General features: G+C 32.0%; 1 protein-coding gene across 2 annotated transcripts; it reads left to right on the top strand.

Annotated features, from left to right (window-relative positions):
• The first annotated feature begins 24 nt into the window (after positions 1-24).
• Positions 25-3,238, top strand: LOC107360211 (E3 ubiquitin-protein ligase ARIH1). 2 transcript variants are annotated; one of them, XM_015926838.3, is made up of 7 exons: positions 25-757; positions 943-1,005; positions 1,075-1,290; positions 1,409-1,515; positions 1,619-1,864; positions 2,394-2,825; positions 2,923-3,238. In XM_015926838.3, exons 1-7 carry the CDS (start codon positions 341-343, stop codon positions 3,008-3,010), a joined length of 1,569 nt encoding a protein of 522 aa, XP_015782324.1. In that variant the 5' UTR covers positions 25-340; the 3' UTR covers positions 3,011-3,238. The 2 variants fall into 2 exon arrangements, with proteins under 2 accessions (XP_015782324.1, XP_015782323.1); XM_015926837.2 differs by having other exon boundaries at positions 2,373-2,825.
• The last annotated feature ends 11,457 nt before the right edge of the window (positions 3,239-14,695 follow it).

Here is a 14,695-nt window from a genome sequence, read left to right as displayed (position 1 = left end):
CAACACTGTAAGTTAGTTTAGCTCAAAGAGCAATTGAATAGTTTCTTTAATCTTTGATTATGTCTGTTTTTAATTAATTTTTTGTGCTTATCAATTTCTTGGTTTTTTCAGGTTTCATAAAAAGTATCATCATCACCATCGTTCACCATTACAACAACAGTATTAGACGATCCATTTATTGGTATCAGACGATCGACTAAAAATCTTCTGCATAGTCCTTTTGCTATTAAGCATTCAATCAACCTTTTGTGTTTCTCCAAATTCCTTTTTTCTACTGTTTATTGATTGCTTTTGACTAGATTAGGCTTTCTTGCTCATACTAGTAAACCGGTGATCTAACATGGAATCCGAGGAAGAAGTACTTTACAATGAGTCAGAAGAAGAAGAAGAAGATGAAGATGACTCTGGTAATGAATCAAGTGGTGGTGATGATGACGATGGACTTTCTGTTGCGTTACTCGACTCAGAACCTACAGTTTCTGCTAATATGTCAAGCAAAGATAAGATGGACTTTGATGAAGATTTTCCGTTTGAAGTATTGACCACTGAGCAAATTATGCAACATATGCAGGATTGTATTAAAGAAGTTAACAATGTTGTACAGCTTCCGCCAACTATAACCCGAATTCTTTTGAATCATTTTAAATGGGACAAAGAAAAGCTCTATGAAAGATATTACGATGGAGATAGAGGGCCATTATTTAGTGAAGCTCATATCATTGACCCAGCTGAAGCATACAATAATCAGCAAATCAAGGTAAATCAAACTCTAACTACATTAAACTCTTTTATTTTAACTATCTTTCAATAACAGCCTTGCCTTGGTATAATTATATTTTTCTCCTTGCTTCTATCTGATTTCACATTTCAAGCGCCTTGATGGCATTGTTGTGCTCATTTCTTTTCTCATTAAATCAAACTTTATTGTTTTCTATTTCACAGAAACTATCGTATTCCCATGAAATGGAAACTTGTATTATATGTTGTCGAGACTTCCCAGCATCAGTATGTTCTAATTAAATCATACTTTAAACCCTTAATTCACTCACTAATTGATCTATAATATTTTTTTAGATGCTTACTGGCCTTGCTTGTGGACATAGGTTCTGTAAAGACTGTTGGAACCATTATTTAACGACCAAAATAATGGAAGAAGGAATGGGTAACAAAATTTCTTGTGCAGCTCATGCCTGTGACATTCTTGTTGATGACCAAACAGTCATGAATCTCATCACGGATAACAAAGTGAAGCTTAGATACCAACACTTGATAACTAACAGTTTTGTAGAAGTATGTATCAAAAGAACTGGCTTTAGTCTCACTCGCCACCGTCTTAATAATTCAATATTTTTTGATGGTAGGCTTTATAATAATGGCTTCATAATTTTCTATTATTTCTCTTCAAAAGTGCAATAGATTGTTAAGGTGGTGTCCCAAGCCTGAATGTAGCCACAGTATAAAAGTTCAATATCTAGATTTTCAGCCTGTTAAATGTACATGTGGAACCATATTTTGGTAAGTCATTATTTCAATTTACTTTTCATTGACCTCATTTATTTCGTGCATCTAATAACTGCTGACCATTAAATTTTCCGCTTTTTCTTTCCTAATCTTTTAGTTTCCTCTGTGGAGAGAATTGGCATGAGCCGGTCAAATGTGATCTTCTCAAACTATGGAGGAAAAAGTGTGATGATGATAGTGAAACTTCGAATTGGATCGCAGCCAATACTAAGGAATGTCCTCAATGTAATGTCACCATAGAAAAAGATGGTGGTTGTAATCATATGATTTGTAAAAATCAAAACTGCAAAGCTGATTTTTGTTGGCAATGCCTTGGACCATGGGAACCTCACGGGACTTCATGGTACGAATTGATCATTTCCATTATGTTATGTGTTGCTAATCTCCATTATCTTAATGGATTCATTAATTGACATCTTCAATCAGTGTTAACCCCGAGCATCACCTTATCTAGAAAGAAAATATCAATCATGAAAATCTAAACAATGTAAATCCAGACATCATTAACTGGTCATTGATTCTATTTAAAGTTATTCAACCTCTTATAGACTGCATATTGGATGAATCTTGAATGGTTCACAGATCAATATATAATAACATTATCTAGATATTTTAAATAATTATTTAGCATTTTCCATCTTCATTATCCACCCTCTAAGCATGAACAAATATCTTACTAATTATTTCCTGTTTCTTCCATTATCTTCGTGGCTTATCCGTTTTTAATATTCTTTAACATCAACTATTCTCTCTTTGTATAGTAACATGAATATTTCTGATACCATACTAATTAAGTTTTTCTTCATATCATTTTTCATATTTATTTCAATTGTTTTTAATGAAATTACAAGCTTTTCTCGCTTTCCTTATAGGTATAGTTGCAATCGTTATGATGAACATGAAGCAAAAGCAGCCCGTGATGCACAAGAAAGATCTCGAGCAGCCCTTCAACGGTACCTTTTTTACTGCAATAGGTACATGAATCATATGCAAAGTTTAAAGTTTGAGCACAAATTATACGCTTCCATAAAGGAGAAGATGGAAGAGATGCAACAACACAACATGTCTTGGATTGAAGTACAATTTCTCAAAAAAGCTGTCGACGTTCTCTGTTTGTGCCGAGAAACACTTATGTACACATATGTTTTCGCTTATTATCTGGTTAAAAATAATCAATCCATTATTTTTGAGGACAACCAAAAAGATTTGGAAAGTGCCACTGAAACATTATCTGAATACTTAGAGCGAGATATTACTAAGGACAATATTGTTGATATCAAACAGAAAGTACAGGACAAGTATAGGTATAGTCTTCATTTATCTAAACACTTTGAATGATTCTTATCTATTCTCTATTTTCCATCAACTAATTATTTTTTACTATTTTCTTCTTATTCACAGATACTGCGATAGTCGACGAAAAGTTTTGTTACAACATGTCCATGAAGGATATGATAAAGATCTATGGGAATATTCTGTTAAACTATAACTTTCCAATTTCCAAAAGATTCCATCTCTATGAAGCTGGTCAAGTCAAACCACTTTGGACTTTGACTTGTGATTTGTGGAGAAGGCAAAACATTTTGTAAAATTAAACTGTAAAACGCGACTTATACACAAAACAAACAAAAGATCAATGGCTCCCATGAAGACAAGATTAAACTAAAAATTTATACCCAAACAATCAGCAAAATAAATTCACTTTTTAAGCATTTCATTTTTTATACTTAAACACGAAATCAAATTAATTGAAATCACCTTTTCGGTCATAATTTAATGTATCCATTTCATATCACCAATGCCCATGAATTGTGGATGGAAAGCAAACAATTCTTAGTGGCTCCACCTGAACAATTCATGAACATTCTGAACATGAACAATCCTGCTTTACAACCATTTTCATTCAATCTCCAACTTTTCCTCAGTCAGTAAAGTGTTGTAAAACAAACCTACAGCTTTCAAATAAAAGCAAAGTTAACCAAATCTTATAAACTAAATCATATTTAAAATGAAAATAACTTTTAAAAGGTAAGTTTCAATTTCTGTTCAATTTAATTTCGAAAATCTTTCAACACCAAACTGTGATTAATTTACACCAAAAAAGACCATCAAATTGTTTAAACTTTACCAACAAAACATCATTCGGAGTGAACAATTCAAGTGAAAATCCGTTTCAAAAAATCAATCTTCTAAACGCAATTTTGAACAATGAAAATGAGATTCAACTCAATCGTATGAAAATATCAACTAATCAAAGTCCAATGGTAAACAATGAGCAACCAAGAAAAGGATTTACCAAAAAGTGAATTGTGAATTTTCATTAAACTGACCAACAACATGATCGTCACCAGAATATCATCTTTCTTTTTCCCAAAAAGCTTTTCAACCAAAGCTTAACCTAAATTAACCCAAAAACGCTAAGAAAATGTTTTCACCTGAAAAAAATGACTAACATTGAAAGGTAGTGAAAATTTTATCAAAGTTTAGAGTAAAAAGAAAAACAATTAAACTTGAAACAAGAATAACACGATAAACATGATAAACATGATGAACATGATATTTATCTTGAATCATTGACAAGCAAACAACAAATTGTCTCCATCAAAATGATAATAAAACAATTTAAACTTAACAAAAAAGAATCGAAAAACTCTTTTCATTTTTGTGTTTTTGTCTTGAGAAAAGTGAAAAAATATCTCCAGGCAATGTTCACATTTCACCGGATAAATTTCATTTCTAGAAGCAAATAAAAATTGTGAGGTTAACTTGAACAATTGTGTTAAATGTTAACAATCAAATGAAAGCAAATTTAGATTAAACCTTTCCTTTAATTTGCTTATTAAGACTAAATTATGATGAGTGTGTTAGACAAACAAAAGCAAGAAGAAGAAGAAGAAGAAGAAGAAATTCATTTTTTGTTCACTTTTCTCAGAGGTTTATCATCAAATATCTGTACTCCCAGTTGAAGGTTTCAGTAAATATCATTCTTTAATCTTGCATTATTCCTTCTCTCAGCTTGTTCATCATCTTAGCTTGCCATCCTCATCATCTTCAGCCTCAATTGTTGTCATTACAAATATTAGTTTGCGTGTAAATAAAGGTTTACTCACAAGTAACTCAACTATCCAAACCCAGTCTCAATATAATAATGTTTCAACATTTTCTTGCTTTTCTTTTCTCTTCTTTCTGTTATTATTTTATATTAAATTATTTGGGAAACTCAATCAATCATTAAAAATGAAGGCCTAAAGGATAACCACAGATTAATCAGGCAATAATCAACATTTGATTAAGTTTACCAAATGATATCAACAGTGAAAGTTAACTCAACTTGTGAATGTGTGTTGGAGTCTTTTCATTGTTCAACTAATGTTCATCTTAATCCAGTGATAACAACATTTCAACTTTAATATACATTTTTATATATTAAAAAGTCTTCCAAAGGATAACCTAAACCTCTTCGTTCATCACCACTCATCATCATTATTCCTATCATTCAGAGTGTTAATCTTTTCTCCACTTTTCTTTGTCTCTTCCCTTCACACTTGTTCAATATTAATAAGGAACAACAAGGATGAGAAGGAAAAAAGGTGACCCTGTTGATGATAAAACTGACTTATTGTTGATTGAAGTAATTAACATGAGAGAGTGAAAATGATGAGGACAAACACTTGGATTTAATATCATTGATCAAAGGATTAAACCATAACCATCAGTAGGTAATAAAGCCATTGATATTTTTATCCAACAATTACTTTTCTCCATTTTCCTGTTTTCCCTTTTTTTGTGTGTCAACCAAAGTAAACCAACAATTGGCTAAATCGTTTGGAATGAAAAGTTTAATTACAGGCTTGATTGAACCAAAATTGAACTTTTCCAAGAGATTACAGTTTTCCACTGTTGGAGTTAAAAATCAAATTTTTGCTCAACAGATAAAAATTGATAATCTTTTTGTGCTCAACCTTTTTTTCATTTGGATTTTGTGTTCCATTGAAAAAATACATTCTTTTCCTCTTTCAGTCTTTTTCTGTATTCTTTCATTGGAATATTGAATTTGGTTCAATTTTCTTGTTCCTTCATTCATCAATTATTAGTGTGCACAATTAGAAGATTGAAAACACCAAACATTGATTAGGTTCACTTTGGATCAATCGCTTTGTGTGAAGAGAAGTAAATCGATTTATTAAAGTACTAAAGCTATTTCAATGTTTATATCGAACAATGAATTTGCTCGTAAAAATTCAACAAAATTGAGTTTCCACTTATTTTACTTCTAAACATCACTTCAATAATGATAACTTTGATAAAGCTATCTTCAACTGTGAACTGCAAGTGCAACTTCAGTCATCAAGTTGAGCTTTATTCAGCTTGTTCATCATTTTCAGACTCACAAAGTGCAAGATTACAAGTAAATTGTTTTCTTATTTAACGCTCTTTTCTGGTTAATATTTGACCAACAGAAATTAAATTAAGTTTGGCAACAATTACAAGATGAAATGAACACTCCAATAAAAGCAACTTTACACAGAAAAGATTAGTAAGGAAATGGTCAACCCCAGAAAACAGGAGAAAGACAAAAAGATAAACGATTTTTCGACCAATTTATCCATTTAATTGTATCAAAATTGATCCAAAAAATTTCCATTCGATTTTCGCTAAGCACAAAAAATCGAAGCAACATGAATAATCTTTTAACAAGCAAATGACACAGAGTCGAACACAGAAATGAAGCTTAGATGTGAACAGGAAATTAGATGAAAATTAATTCAATGTTTTGAAATGAAACTTCCATTGATGATTTACTTCAACTTGAGATTTCATTATGAGATGGATTCATCAGCAAGTCATTGCTTTCAAGCTAAAGGTTACTGTTTAGGGTTGAAAGGTTTTAATCAAAAAGGTTGAAAATTGTTCATAATCTTAACCATTCTTGTGGAAAAAGTTCAAGATTTGATTGAAAAGAAATTATTGAATCTCTATTTCCCAAAATATTAAAGTTGACCTAAAATGTGTTGAGTCGCTCTGAAGCTACTCTTTGCTTGGAAATTGTTTTTTATGGAGAAAAAATTGAAACAAAAAAATCTTTACCTTCTCAAAGGAAAGATAGAGTTTCTATCATTTTCAATCTGAATATTCCGAGAAGAAGAAAAAGGAATCACAATGATAATGATGATGATAGATGATAGATGCATGAGAAGACTTTTCAGCATCTTCTTGTTTCCATTTCTCTTTTTTTGTTTTTCCTTCTTTTCCCTTTATTCTGTTATTTAATATTTCAAATCGCAACGTCTAACAATAATACATAATAGATTCAATAGAATTACAATGCAAATAGAATGATTACATTTTCACACTTTCACCATGCATTGCCATTCCATGTTCAGAGCAACAGAAATGTTAATAATATTATAAGATGAAAATACAAAATGTGATGAAAAAAGGCACAAAAAGTACATCACAAATCAATAACTGACAACTGATATCCTTTTTGGTGTACAATTATAACTCAATGTGTGTGTGTTTTTTGTTGCCCTTCAACATCATCTTCCTCCAGTTTACTGATCAAATTATAATGAAAAGAAAAAAATCTTTATCAGATTTAGTCTTCTTCTTCTTCTTCTTCTGGTTCAGATTGAAATATCATGAGGAGAGCAAAGGGTGTAACCAGTGAAAGGCTTGTTCAATGGTCATTCAATGTAGATTGGCTACTTCATCAAAGTAACCAAAGATGAAAATTGCATGTCTTCTGATCACCAAGTCACTGTTGAATAGACGAAATCTGTAAATGAGAAAAAAAGAAGAATCACAATTTTCTCCTGAAATGATTCCAATAATGATTGCAATAATGATTCCGCCTTTGAGTTGAAAATTGATCAATTGGTTGAAAAAATTGTTTCATCTTATTGAAAAGGACTTTTCACTTTTCATTGGAAAGTCAATAGCAAATGTAAATATTGAAGGGAAAATGTTGATTGAACAATTGAACAAACACAAAAATTGAATTGAATAATGAGACAAAAGAAGCGAGCAAATTTTAATTGAAATAAATGGCTCATCATTATCAACAGATACTCTTAATTAGATCAATTAGCAAGCAAATTATTTACTCTTTTCACTGGAAACATCTTTACATTTCAAGCTTCATTATAATTCCGTTTTCATAATGATAATTATAACGATAATCAGCATAATTATCACCATAAATATAATCACAATTGAAGTAATGTTTAGAGTAATTAAGATGCCATTTAGGTTAAAAAAGCACAAGGAAAATGGGTAAAAGAAGAAGAACAAAATTGGCCGAAAAATATCACAATTCAAAGTTGATTATCATGTAAATTTCTTCTCTCCATGTTTCTGACAGAATCATTATCATGATTATATTAATGATGAACGGAAATTGTTAACAAGTTGTATTATCATCAGCTGAAAGTGGCAAGAAAAACCAGAAAAAAGAGGTTGACAAGAAAATGTTTTTGTCTAAAAAATTGAAACCGCTTTTACCTTCGTTTTTTATTTGTTTGTCGAGTGAAAATTGAATTTCATTTTTTAGCGTTTTTTTGTCCAATTTTTACAATTTCATTATTCTTTGTTTGCTATCTTTTTCCCCTTCTTTTTACAGTTTGTTTTTTCTCTCTGTTCGCCTCATTTACACTCAACTTGGAGAGTCAACTGTAAACATTAACGTCATTATATGTGTTGGTTGAAAATACCAACTTTACTTGTTTCATTACAAGTTAAACTAATCTTACCCTTCATTTAAATGTTCAATATGACTTATCTGTCATGATTTACCTTTAATCTAAATTCATTTCAAATTTTGACTTTTTCACTTTTTCTCGTTTCATCTTCCAACTTCACCAATAATGACTCTGACTAATATTTAACACTTTAATCAGTCATAGTTCATCATCATGAACTTAATGATTCATAATTAGTTTTGACCTGATAAGTCATTTTAGAGTAAACTATGAAAAACCCTTATTTTTACCTTTTCCCGTACATTTCATTATATGTAGCTACTGAATCAGGAACCTCTGGTATTCCTCGATATTTCTACATATCGTTAGCTTCCTCTCGTTAAGACAAATCTGTTGGTAACATTTGTTTACCTGTACGACTCATAGTTCATGAGAAAACCTCAGTTTCTCCATGAACTATGAACCCTCAAAAGTCCTAGGGAAAGTGCCCACTGTACCTCAACCATTCATCCTAATAACTTGATCTTTTCTTTAATCATTTACTATTGGCCTAATCTAACTAACTACAACATCTAATTTCACCTCTTAAACCTAGAAGCTATTTTGACCCTTCAACTTGACCATTTTTACCTACTTAAGCTATTTTCAACCTCTTGCTACGTACAAACACAAATCCCTAGAGGAACTCAATTTCCTGGTTTTCTTCCACTCGTCCATCTTAACCGTCAAACAAACTCTTACTCACCGAGGACTCAAAAGGGCTGTCTTACCTGCCCTACTATAAATACCTAAAATGTCACCTTAACACTCAGTGTGTATCTTTGTCTTGTATTCAGTCTGTTTTGAACTTAACTAGTTTCTGTATCTTTTTTGTATTGTCCTCTTGGTGTTAATTCACTTAAGTTGAATCTGTCAATTGCTTCTTCATCATCTTTAACAATTTTGAATAAACTTGTTTAAATTGAATATTTTGACTTCATGTCTGTTTGGTCTGAATATTGACCGTGTGTTTTGTTTTATTTGATTCATCTTAACCTTATTGAATTCACCATCATAACCAACAGGTTATGGGCCCAGTCACGCTTTGCTTACTTGTGTTTGTTTGTCTCAGTATTTTGATACAAAATCTGTGAGCCTGAATATTGGCTATTGTGTTTATCAATTGTACATCATCTTTTTAAATAACCATCACTGACAACACCATCATGATTACCAACGATATCCAAGTGATTAAATTATCCAAGACGAATTATTATGTTTGGAAAAGATCCATCGAAACCATCTGTAAATCCAAAGGAATACTTCAGGTCCTCGACGGTTCATCTTCACGTCCATCCGAATATAATGCTGATGAGATTCTTACTCTCACTCAACGTGACATCACCAGAAGAAACACCGAAATCAACGAATGGGATATCAAGGATTCCACTGCTCAACAACTAATCATGCTTAGTATTGATTCCGAAGATGTAAGTCTAACAAGTTTATTTATTAATGCTACCACTGCTCATGAAATGTTTACCAATATTATAAATTTTAGAGAAGAGCGAACTAAACAAAGCTCATTCAGTGTCAAGAGAAAAATAATTGAAGTAAAGTTCACTTCGGCTCACACAGTTGCTAGTTATTTCTCCGAACTTGAGACTGCAATTAAGTTAAATAAAGATCGTAAAATTGATGTTGATGAAGAAAATCTTGTAATGAAAGTTTTGGATGATTTACCAATTATTTATGAGAATTTCCGACAAAATATTGAAATGAGAATTGATACAGGAGATTCAATTACTTTGTCTCAGTTAAAAGCAAATCTTTTAAGAACAGAGAAACGTCTGAATGAAGGTAATCCAAGCAAGAAAGGTGAAGCCTTGTTAGTCAAACCTGCGAATAAAATCCATTATAATGTTAAGGATAAATTTTGTTTCAATTGTGGTCTTAAAGGACACCTAAAGAATGATTGTAGAAGAAGAGCAAACAGCAATAATAACAATAATTCAAATCGAAATAACAATAATAACAATAATAGAAATAACTGGAGTACTCATTCTAATAACTTTAAACATAATTTGAGCAGATTTAACAATCAAAACAGAAGTAACAATAATTTCAGTAACAACAACAATCATAACAGACAGAATCACTCAAGTAATAGCAACAATAATTTCAGAGGAAATAGGAACTTTCAACGTCCTAACAATGTTAACTTACCCTCCAATAGAAATAATTATCCAAACAGAAATAACGATCAACAAGCTAATTTAGCTTTGAATAACAATGAAAATGAAATGAGAAATGAACATGATATTGCTTATACAGCTCATGAAAATAGATCAAATGAGTTAGTTTGGTATTGGGACTCAGGTTGTTCTTATCACTGTACCAGTGACATTAATAGTTTTAGTGAATTTGTTGAATTGGAAGAACCAATACCTTTGACTATTGGAGATGGAAATAAAATTACTGGTATTGCTAAAGGTACTGTATTAGCTGAATGTTTTGATGGTGAAAAGTGGAATAAATGTAAACTTGAGAATGTACTATTCACACCTCGACTTGGTAAATTCAATTTGTTTTCATGGATGCAAGCGATGAAAAAAGGTTACAAGTTATTCTCCTCATTAGAAGGAACTGAAATTTCTGATAGTAAGACTGGTAAAGTATTGATGACTTGTAGACCAGTTGGTAATTCATTTGTTTTAAATTTGAAGACACGAAAAGATGAAAATAATTTTGCTTTAATTGTTAAAGATGCTTCTTTGAGTGAGTGGCATAAACGACTTGCCCATGTCAACGTCCATAAAATCATTGAAATGTCCAAAGAAGGTTTGCTACCTAAAATAAAGATTGATTGTGACCCTAATAAATTTGTTTGTGATGGCTGTATGAAGGGCAAAATGTGTTCAAAGTCATTCAAGACTGCAGTACCTAGAGAAGTAAAGGTTGGTGAAGCTTTTCATTGTGATCTTGTTGGTCCTATGGAAGTTTCATCAATTAGAGGTTCGAATTATGCTTTAGTTATAAAAGATGAATTCAGCTCTTTTCGATCAATTTACTTTATTACTCATAAATCTGATACTTTTACCAAAATTGATGAACACATCAAAGAAACTGAGAAGGTTACCGGTTCAAAGGTAAAAATAATGAGGTCCGATAATGGACTTGAGTTTATCAATAGTAAGGTTGAAACAATTTTGAAAAACAATGTAATTACTCATGAGTTGAGTTGTCCTTACACTCCTCAACAGAATGGTTTGATTGAAAGAGAGAATCGATCAATAGCTGAATTAGCACGCTCAATGCTATTTGGAAGTAAATTACCTAAAAGACTGTGGGCCGAAGCAATGAACACTGCTGTCTATGTAATGAATTTAGTAATTAACAAAAAACATAAAGGGATAACACCCTATGAGCTTTGGTACAATAAAAAACCTTGTTACGACCATCTTCGCGTTTTTGGTTGCGTTGTCTACGTTAAAATACCTGATCAACAAAGAAAGAAGTGGGACGCAAAGTCCAAGAAATGTATCTTCATTGGTTATACCCAATCAACAAAAAACTATCGTGTTTACGATCCATTTACCAACAAAATTAGTGTCACCTGTAATGTGAAATTTTCTGAAAATGATGACAATGGTAAAGCTACAATTGAAAGTGTTAACAATGATGAAGTTGTTAACTTGAGAAAATTATGTGGAGTCAATGATGAGGATGAAAATGAAGATGATAATGACTCTGGTAGTGATGAGACAATAATTTATGATCCACTTGATGAGGATGAACTTACCAACCTTAATTTAAAAGGAAATTCATTTGTTAACATGTGTCTTGCTTCTATTGCTGATAATTCATTGGAACCATTGAGTTATGACGAAGCAATTAATTCAGTAGATGCAGCTAATTGGTTGAACGCAATGAAAGATGAAATGAAATCTTTAAATGACAACAATGTTTATGATCTAGTTGAACTTCCAAAAGGTAAACGAGTAATTTCATGTCGTTGGGTTTACCGAATCAAACGTAAAAGTGATGGAACTATTGAGAGATTCAAAGCTAGATTGGTAGCTAAAGGTTACTCTCAAAAATATGGAGTCGACTATTTTGAGACTTACAGTCCAGTTGCTCGTTACGACTCGATCAGAGCAATACTTTCGATTGCTGCAGCTAACAAAATGTATTTATTGCAGTTCGACGTTAAAACTGCATTTCTTTATGGTGATCTTTATGAAGAAATTTATATGCAGCAACCAGTTGGGTTCGATGATAAAAGTGGTAAAGTTTTAAAATTGAAAAAAGGCTTGTATGGCCTAAAACAAGCTCCACGTCAGTGGAACGCAAAAATTGTTGAGTTTTTTACCAACCATAAATTCACTCAGTGTAAAGCTGATCAATGTATTTTTGTTAACAATCAAAATTTCCTAACAATTTGTGTCATTTATGTTGATGACGGACTTGTAATTAGTTCCAACAAAAATGAACTTGAAAAATTAACTAATTCTTTATCTAAAGCCTTCGATATGAAGTTTCAATCACCTCAAGTTTTTGTAGGTATGGAGATTATCCAGAGTCCAGATCGTTCATCAATTAAAATCAAGCAATCAGCTTACATCAAATCATTACTGAAACGATTCCACATGGAAAATTGTAAACCAATTGGTTCTCCTGGCGATCCCAACGTTAAATTAATTGCAACTAATGATGCTCCTGATGCATCAATTCCTTACCAAGAAGCTGTTGGAGCTTTATTGTACCTGTCCATCATTTCTCGCCCTGACATTACCTTTCAGGTCAACAAAGCAAGTCAATTTAATTCGTGTTATAATGAGATTCATTGGGGAGCAATAAAGAAAATCTTCCGATACCTTAAAGGTACAATTGATCATGGCATCATTTACAATTATCCTAACCCTGATCTTCAATTACATGGTTATTGTGATGCTGACTTTGGTGGTGACTTGGTTAAAAGAAAGTCAACAAATGGTTTTACCGTCACACTTGGAGATTCACCAGTTTCTTGGGCTTCGAGACTTCAGAAAAGTGTCGCCTTATCGACAACCGAAGCTGAATACGTTTCAATCTCGGAATGTACTAAAGATGTTTTGTGGTACATTCAGTTGTTAACTGAATTACATGTTAACTTGACTACTCCAATCACCATTTACAGCGACAATCAAGGAGCGATCCTTTTATCCAAAAATAGCTGTTTACCCAAATTAACAAAGCATATTGATATGCGTTTTCATTTCATTCGAGACCATCAAGAAAATGGTAAAATACGTATTGAGTATATTCCAACAACTAAACAACCAGCCGATATGTTAACTAAATCGTTAACCCCAGCAAGTTTGAGTAAATGTGTCAATTTGCTCAACATCAGTTAATTGTGTTTGTTCCTAGCAAGGGAGGCTGTTGGTTGAAAATACCAACTTTACTTGTTTCATTACAAGTTAAACTAATCTTACCCTTCATTTAAATGTTCAATATGACTTATCTGTCATGATTTACCTTTAATCTAAATTCATTTCAAATTTTGACTTTTTCACTTTTTCTCGTTTCATCTTCCAACTTCACCAATAATGACTCTGACTAATATTTAACACTTTAATCAGTCATAGTTCATCATCATGAACTTAATGATTCATAATTAGTTTTGACCTGATAAGTCATTTTAGAGTAAACTATGAAAAACCCTTATTTTTACCTTTTCCCGTACATTTCATTATATGTAGCTACTGAATCAGGAACCTCTGGTATTCCTCGATATTTCTACATATCGTTAGCTTCCTCTCGTTAAGACAAATCTGTTGGTAACATTTGTTTACCTGTACGACTCATAGTTCATGAGAAAACCTCAGTTTCTCCATGAACTATGAACCCTCAAAAGTCCTAGGGAAAGTGCCCACTGTACCTCAACCATTCATCCTAATAACTTGATCTTTTCTTTAATCATTTACTATTGGCCTAATCTAACTAACTACAACATCTAATTTCACCTCTTAAACCTAGAAGCTATTTTGACCCTTCAACTTGACCATTTTTACCTACTTAAGCTATTTTCAACCTCTTGCTACGTACAAACACAAATCCCTAGAGGAACTCAATTTCCTGGTTTTCTTCCACTCGTCCATCTTAACCGTCAAACAAACTCTTACTCACCGAGGACTCAAAAGGGCTGTCTTACCTGCCCTACTATAAATACCTAAAATGTCACCTTAACACTCAGTGTGTATCTTTGTCTTGTATTCAGTCTGTTTTGAACTTAACTAGTTTCTGTATCTTTTTTGTATTGTCCTCTTGGTGTTAATTCACTTAAGTTGAATCTGTCAATTGCTTCTTCATCATCTTTAACAATTTTGAATAAACTTGTTTAAATTGAATATTTTGACTTCATGTCTGTTTGGTCTGAATATTGACCGTGTGTTTTGTTTTATTTGATTCATCTTAACCTTATTGAATTCACCATCATAACCAACAATATG

Source organism: Tetranychus urticae, chromosome 2 (assembly GCF_039701765.1).
Source record: "Tetranychus urticae isolate SD_2017Ah chromosome 2, NJAU_TeUrti_SD_1.0, whole genome shotgun sequence".
NCBI lineage: Eukaryota > Metazoa > Arthropoda > Arachnida > Trombidiformes > Tetranychidae > Tetranychus > Tetranychus urticae.
Note: the sequence above shows the minus strand (reverse complement) of the source record. Positions and strands in the feature narration are given on the sequence as shown.

What these genes read in the sequence shown, in the direction of transcription:
- LOC107360211 (XM_015926837.2), top strand. Translation starts at nt 341, where the DNA reads ATGGAATCCGAGGAAGAAGTACTTTACAATGAGTCAGAAGAAGAAGAA. An exon ending in GTCGAGACTTCCCAGCATCA is followed by an intron (nt 1,006 to 1,074) that starts GTATGTTCTAAT and finishes ATATTTTTTTAG; the next exon opens with ATGCTTACTGGCCTTGCTTG. An exon ending in TAACTAACAGTTTTGTAGAA is followed by an intron (nt 1,291 to 1,408) that starts GTATGTATCAAA and finishes TCTCTTCAAAAG; the next exon opens with TGCAATAGATTGTTAAGGTG.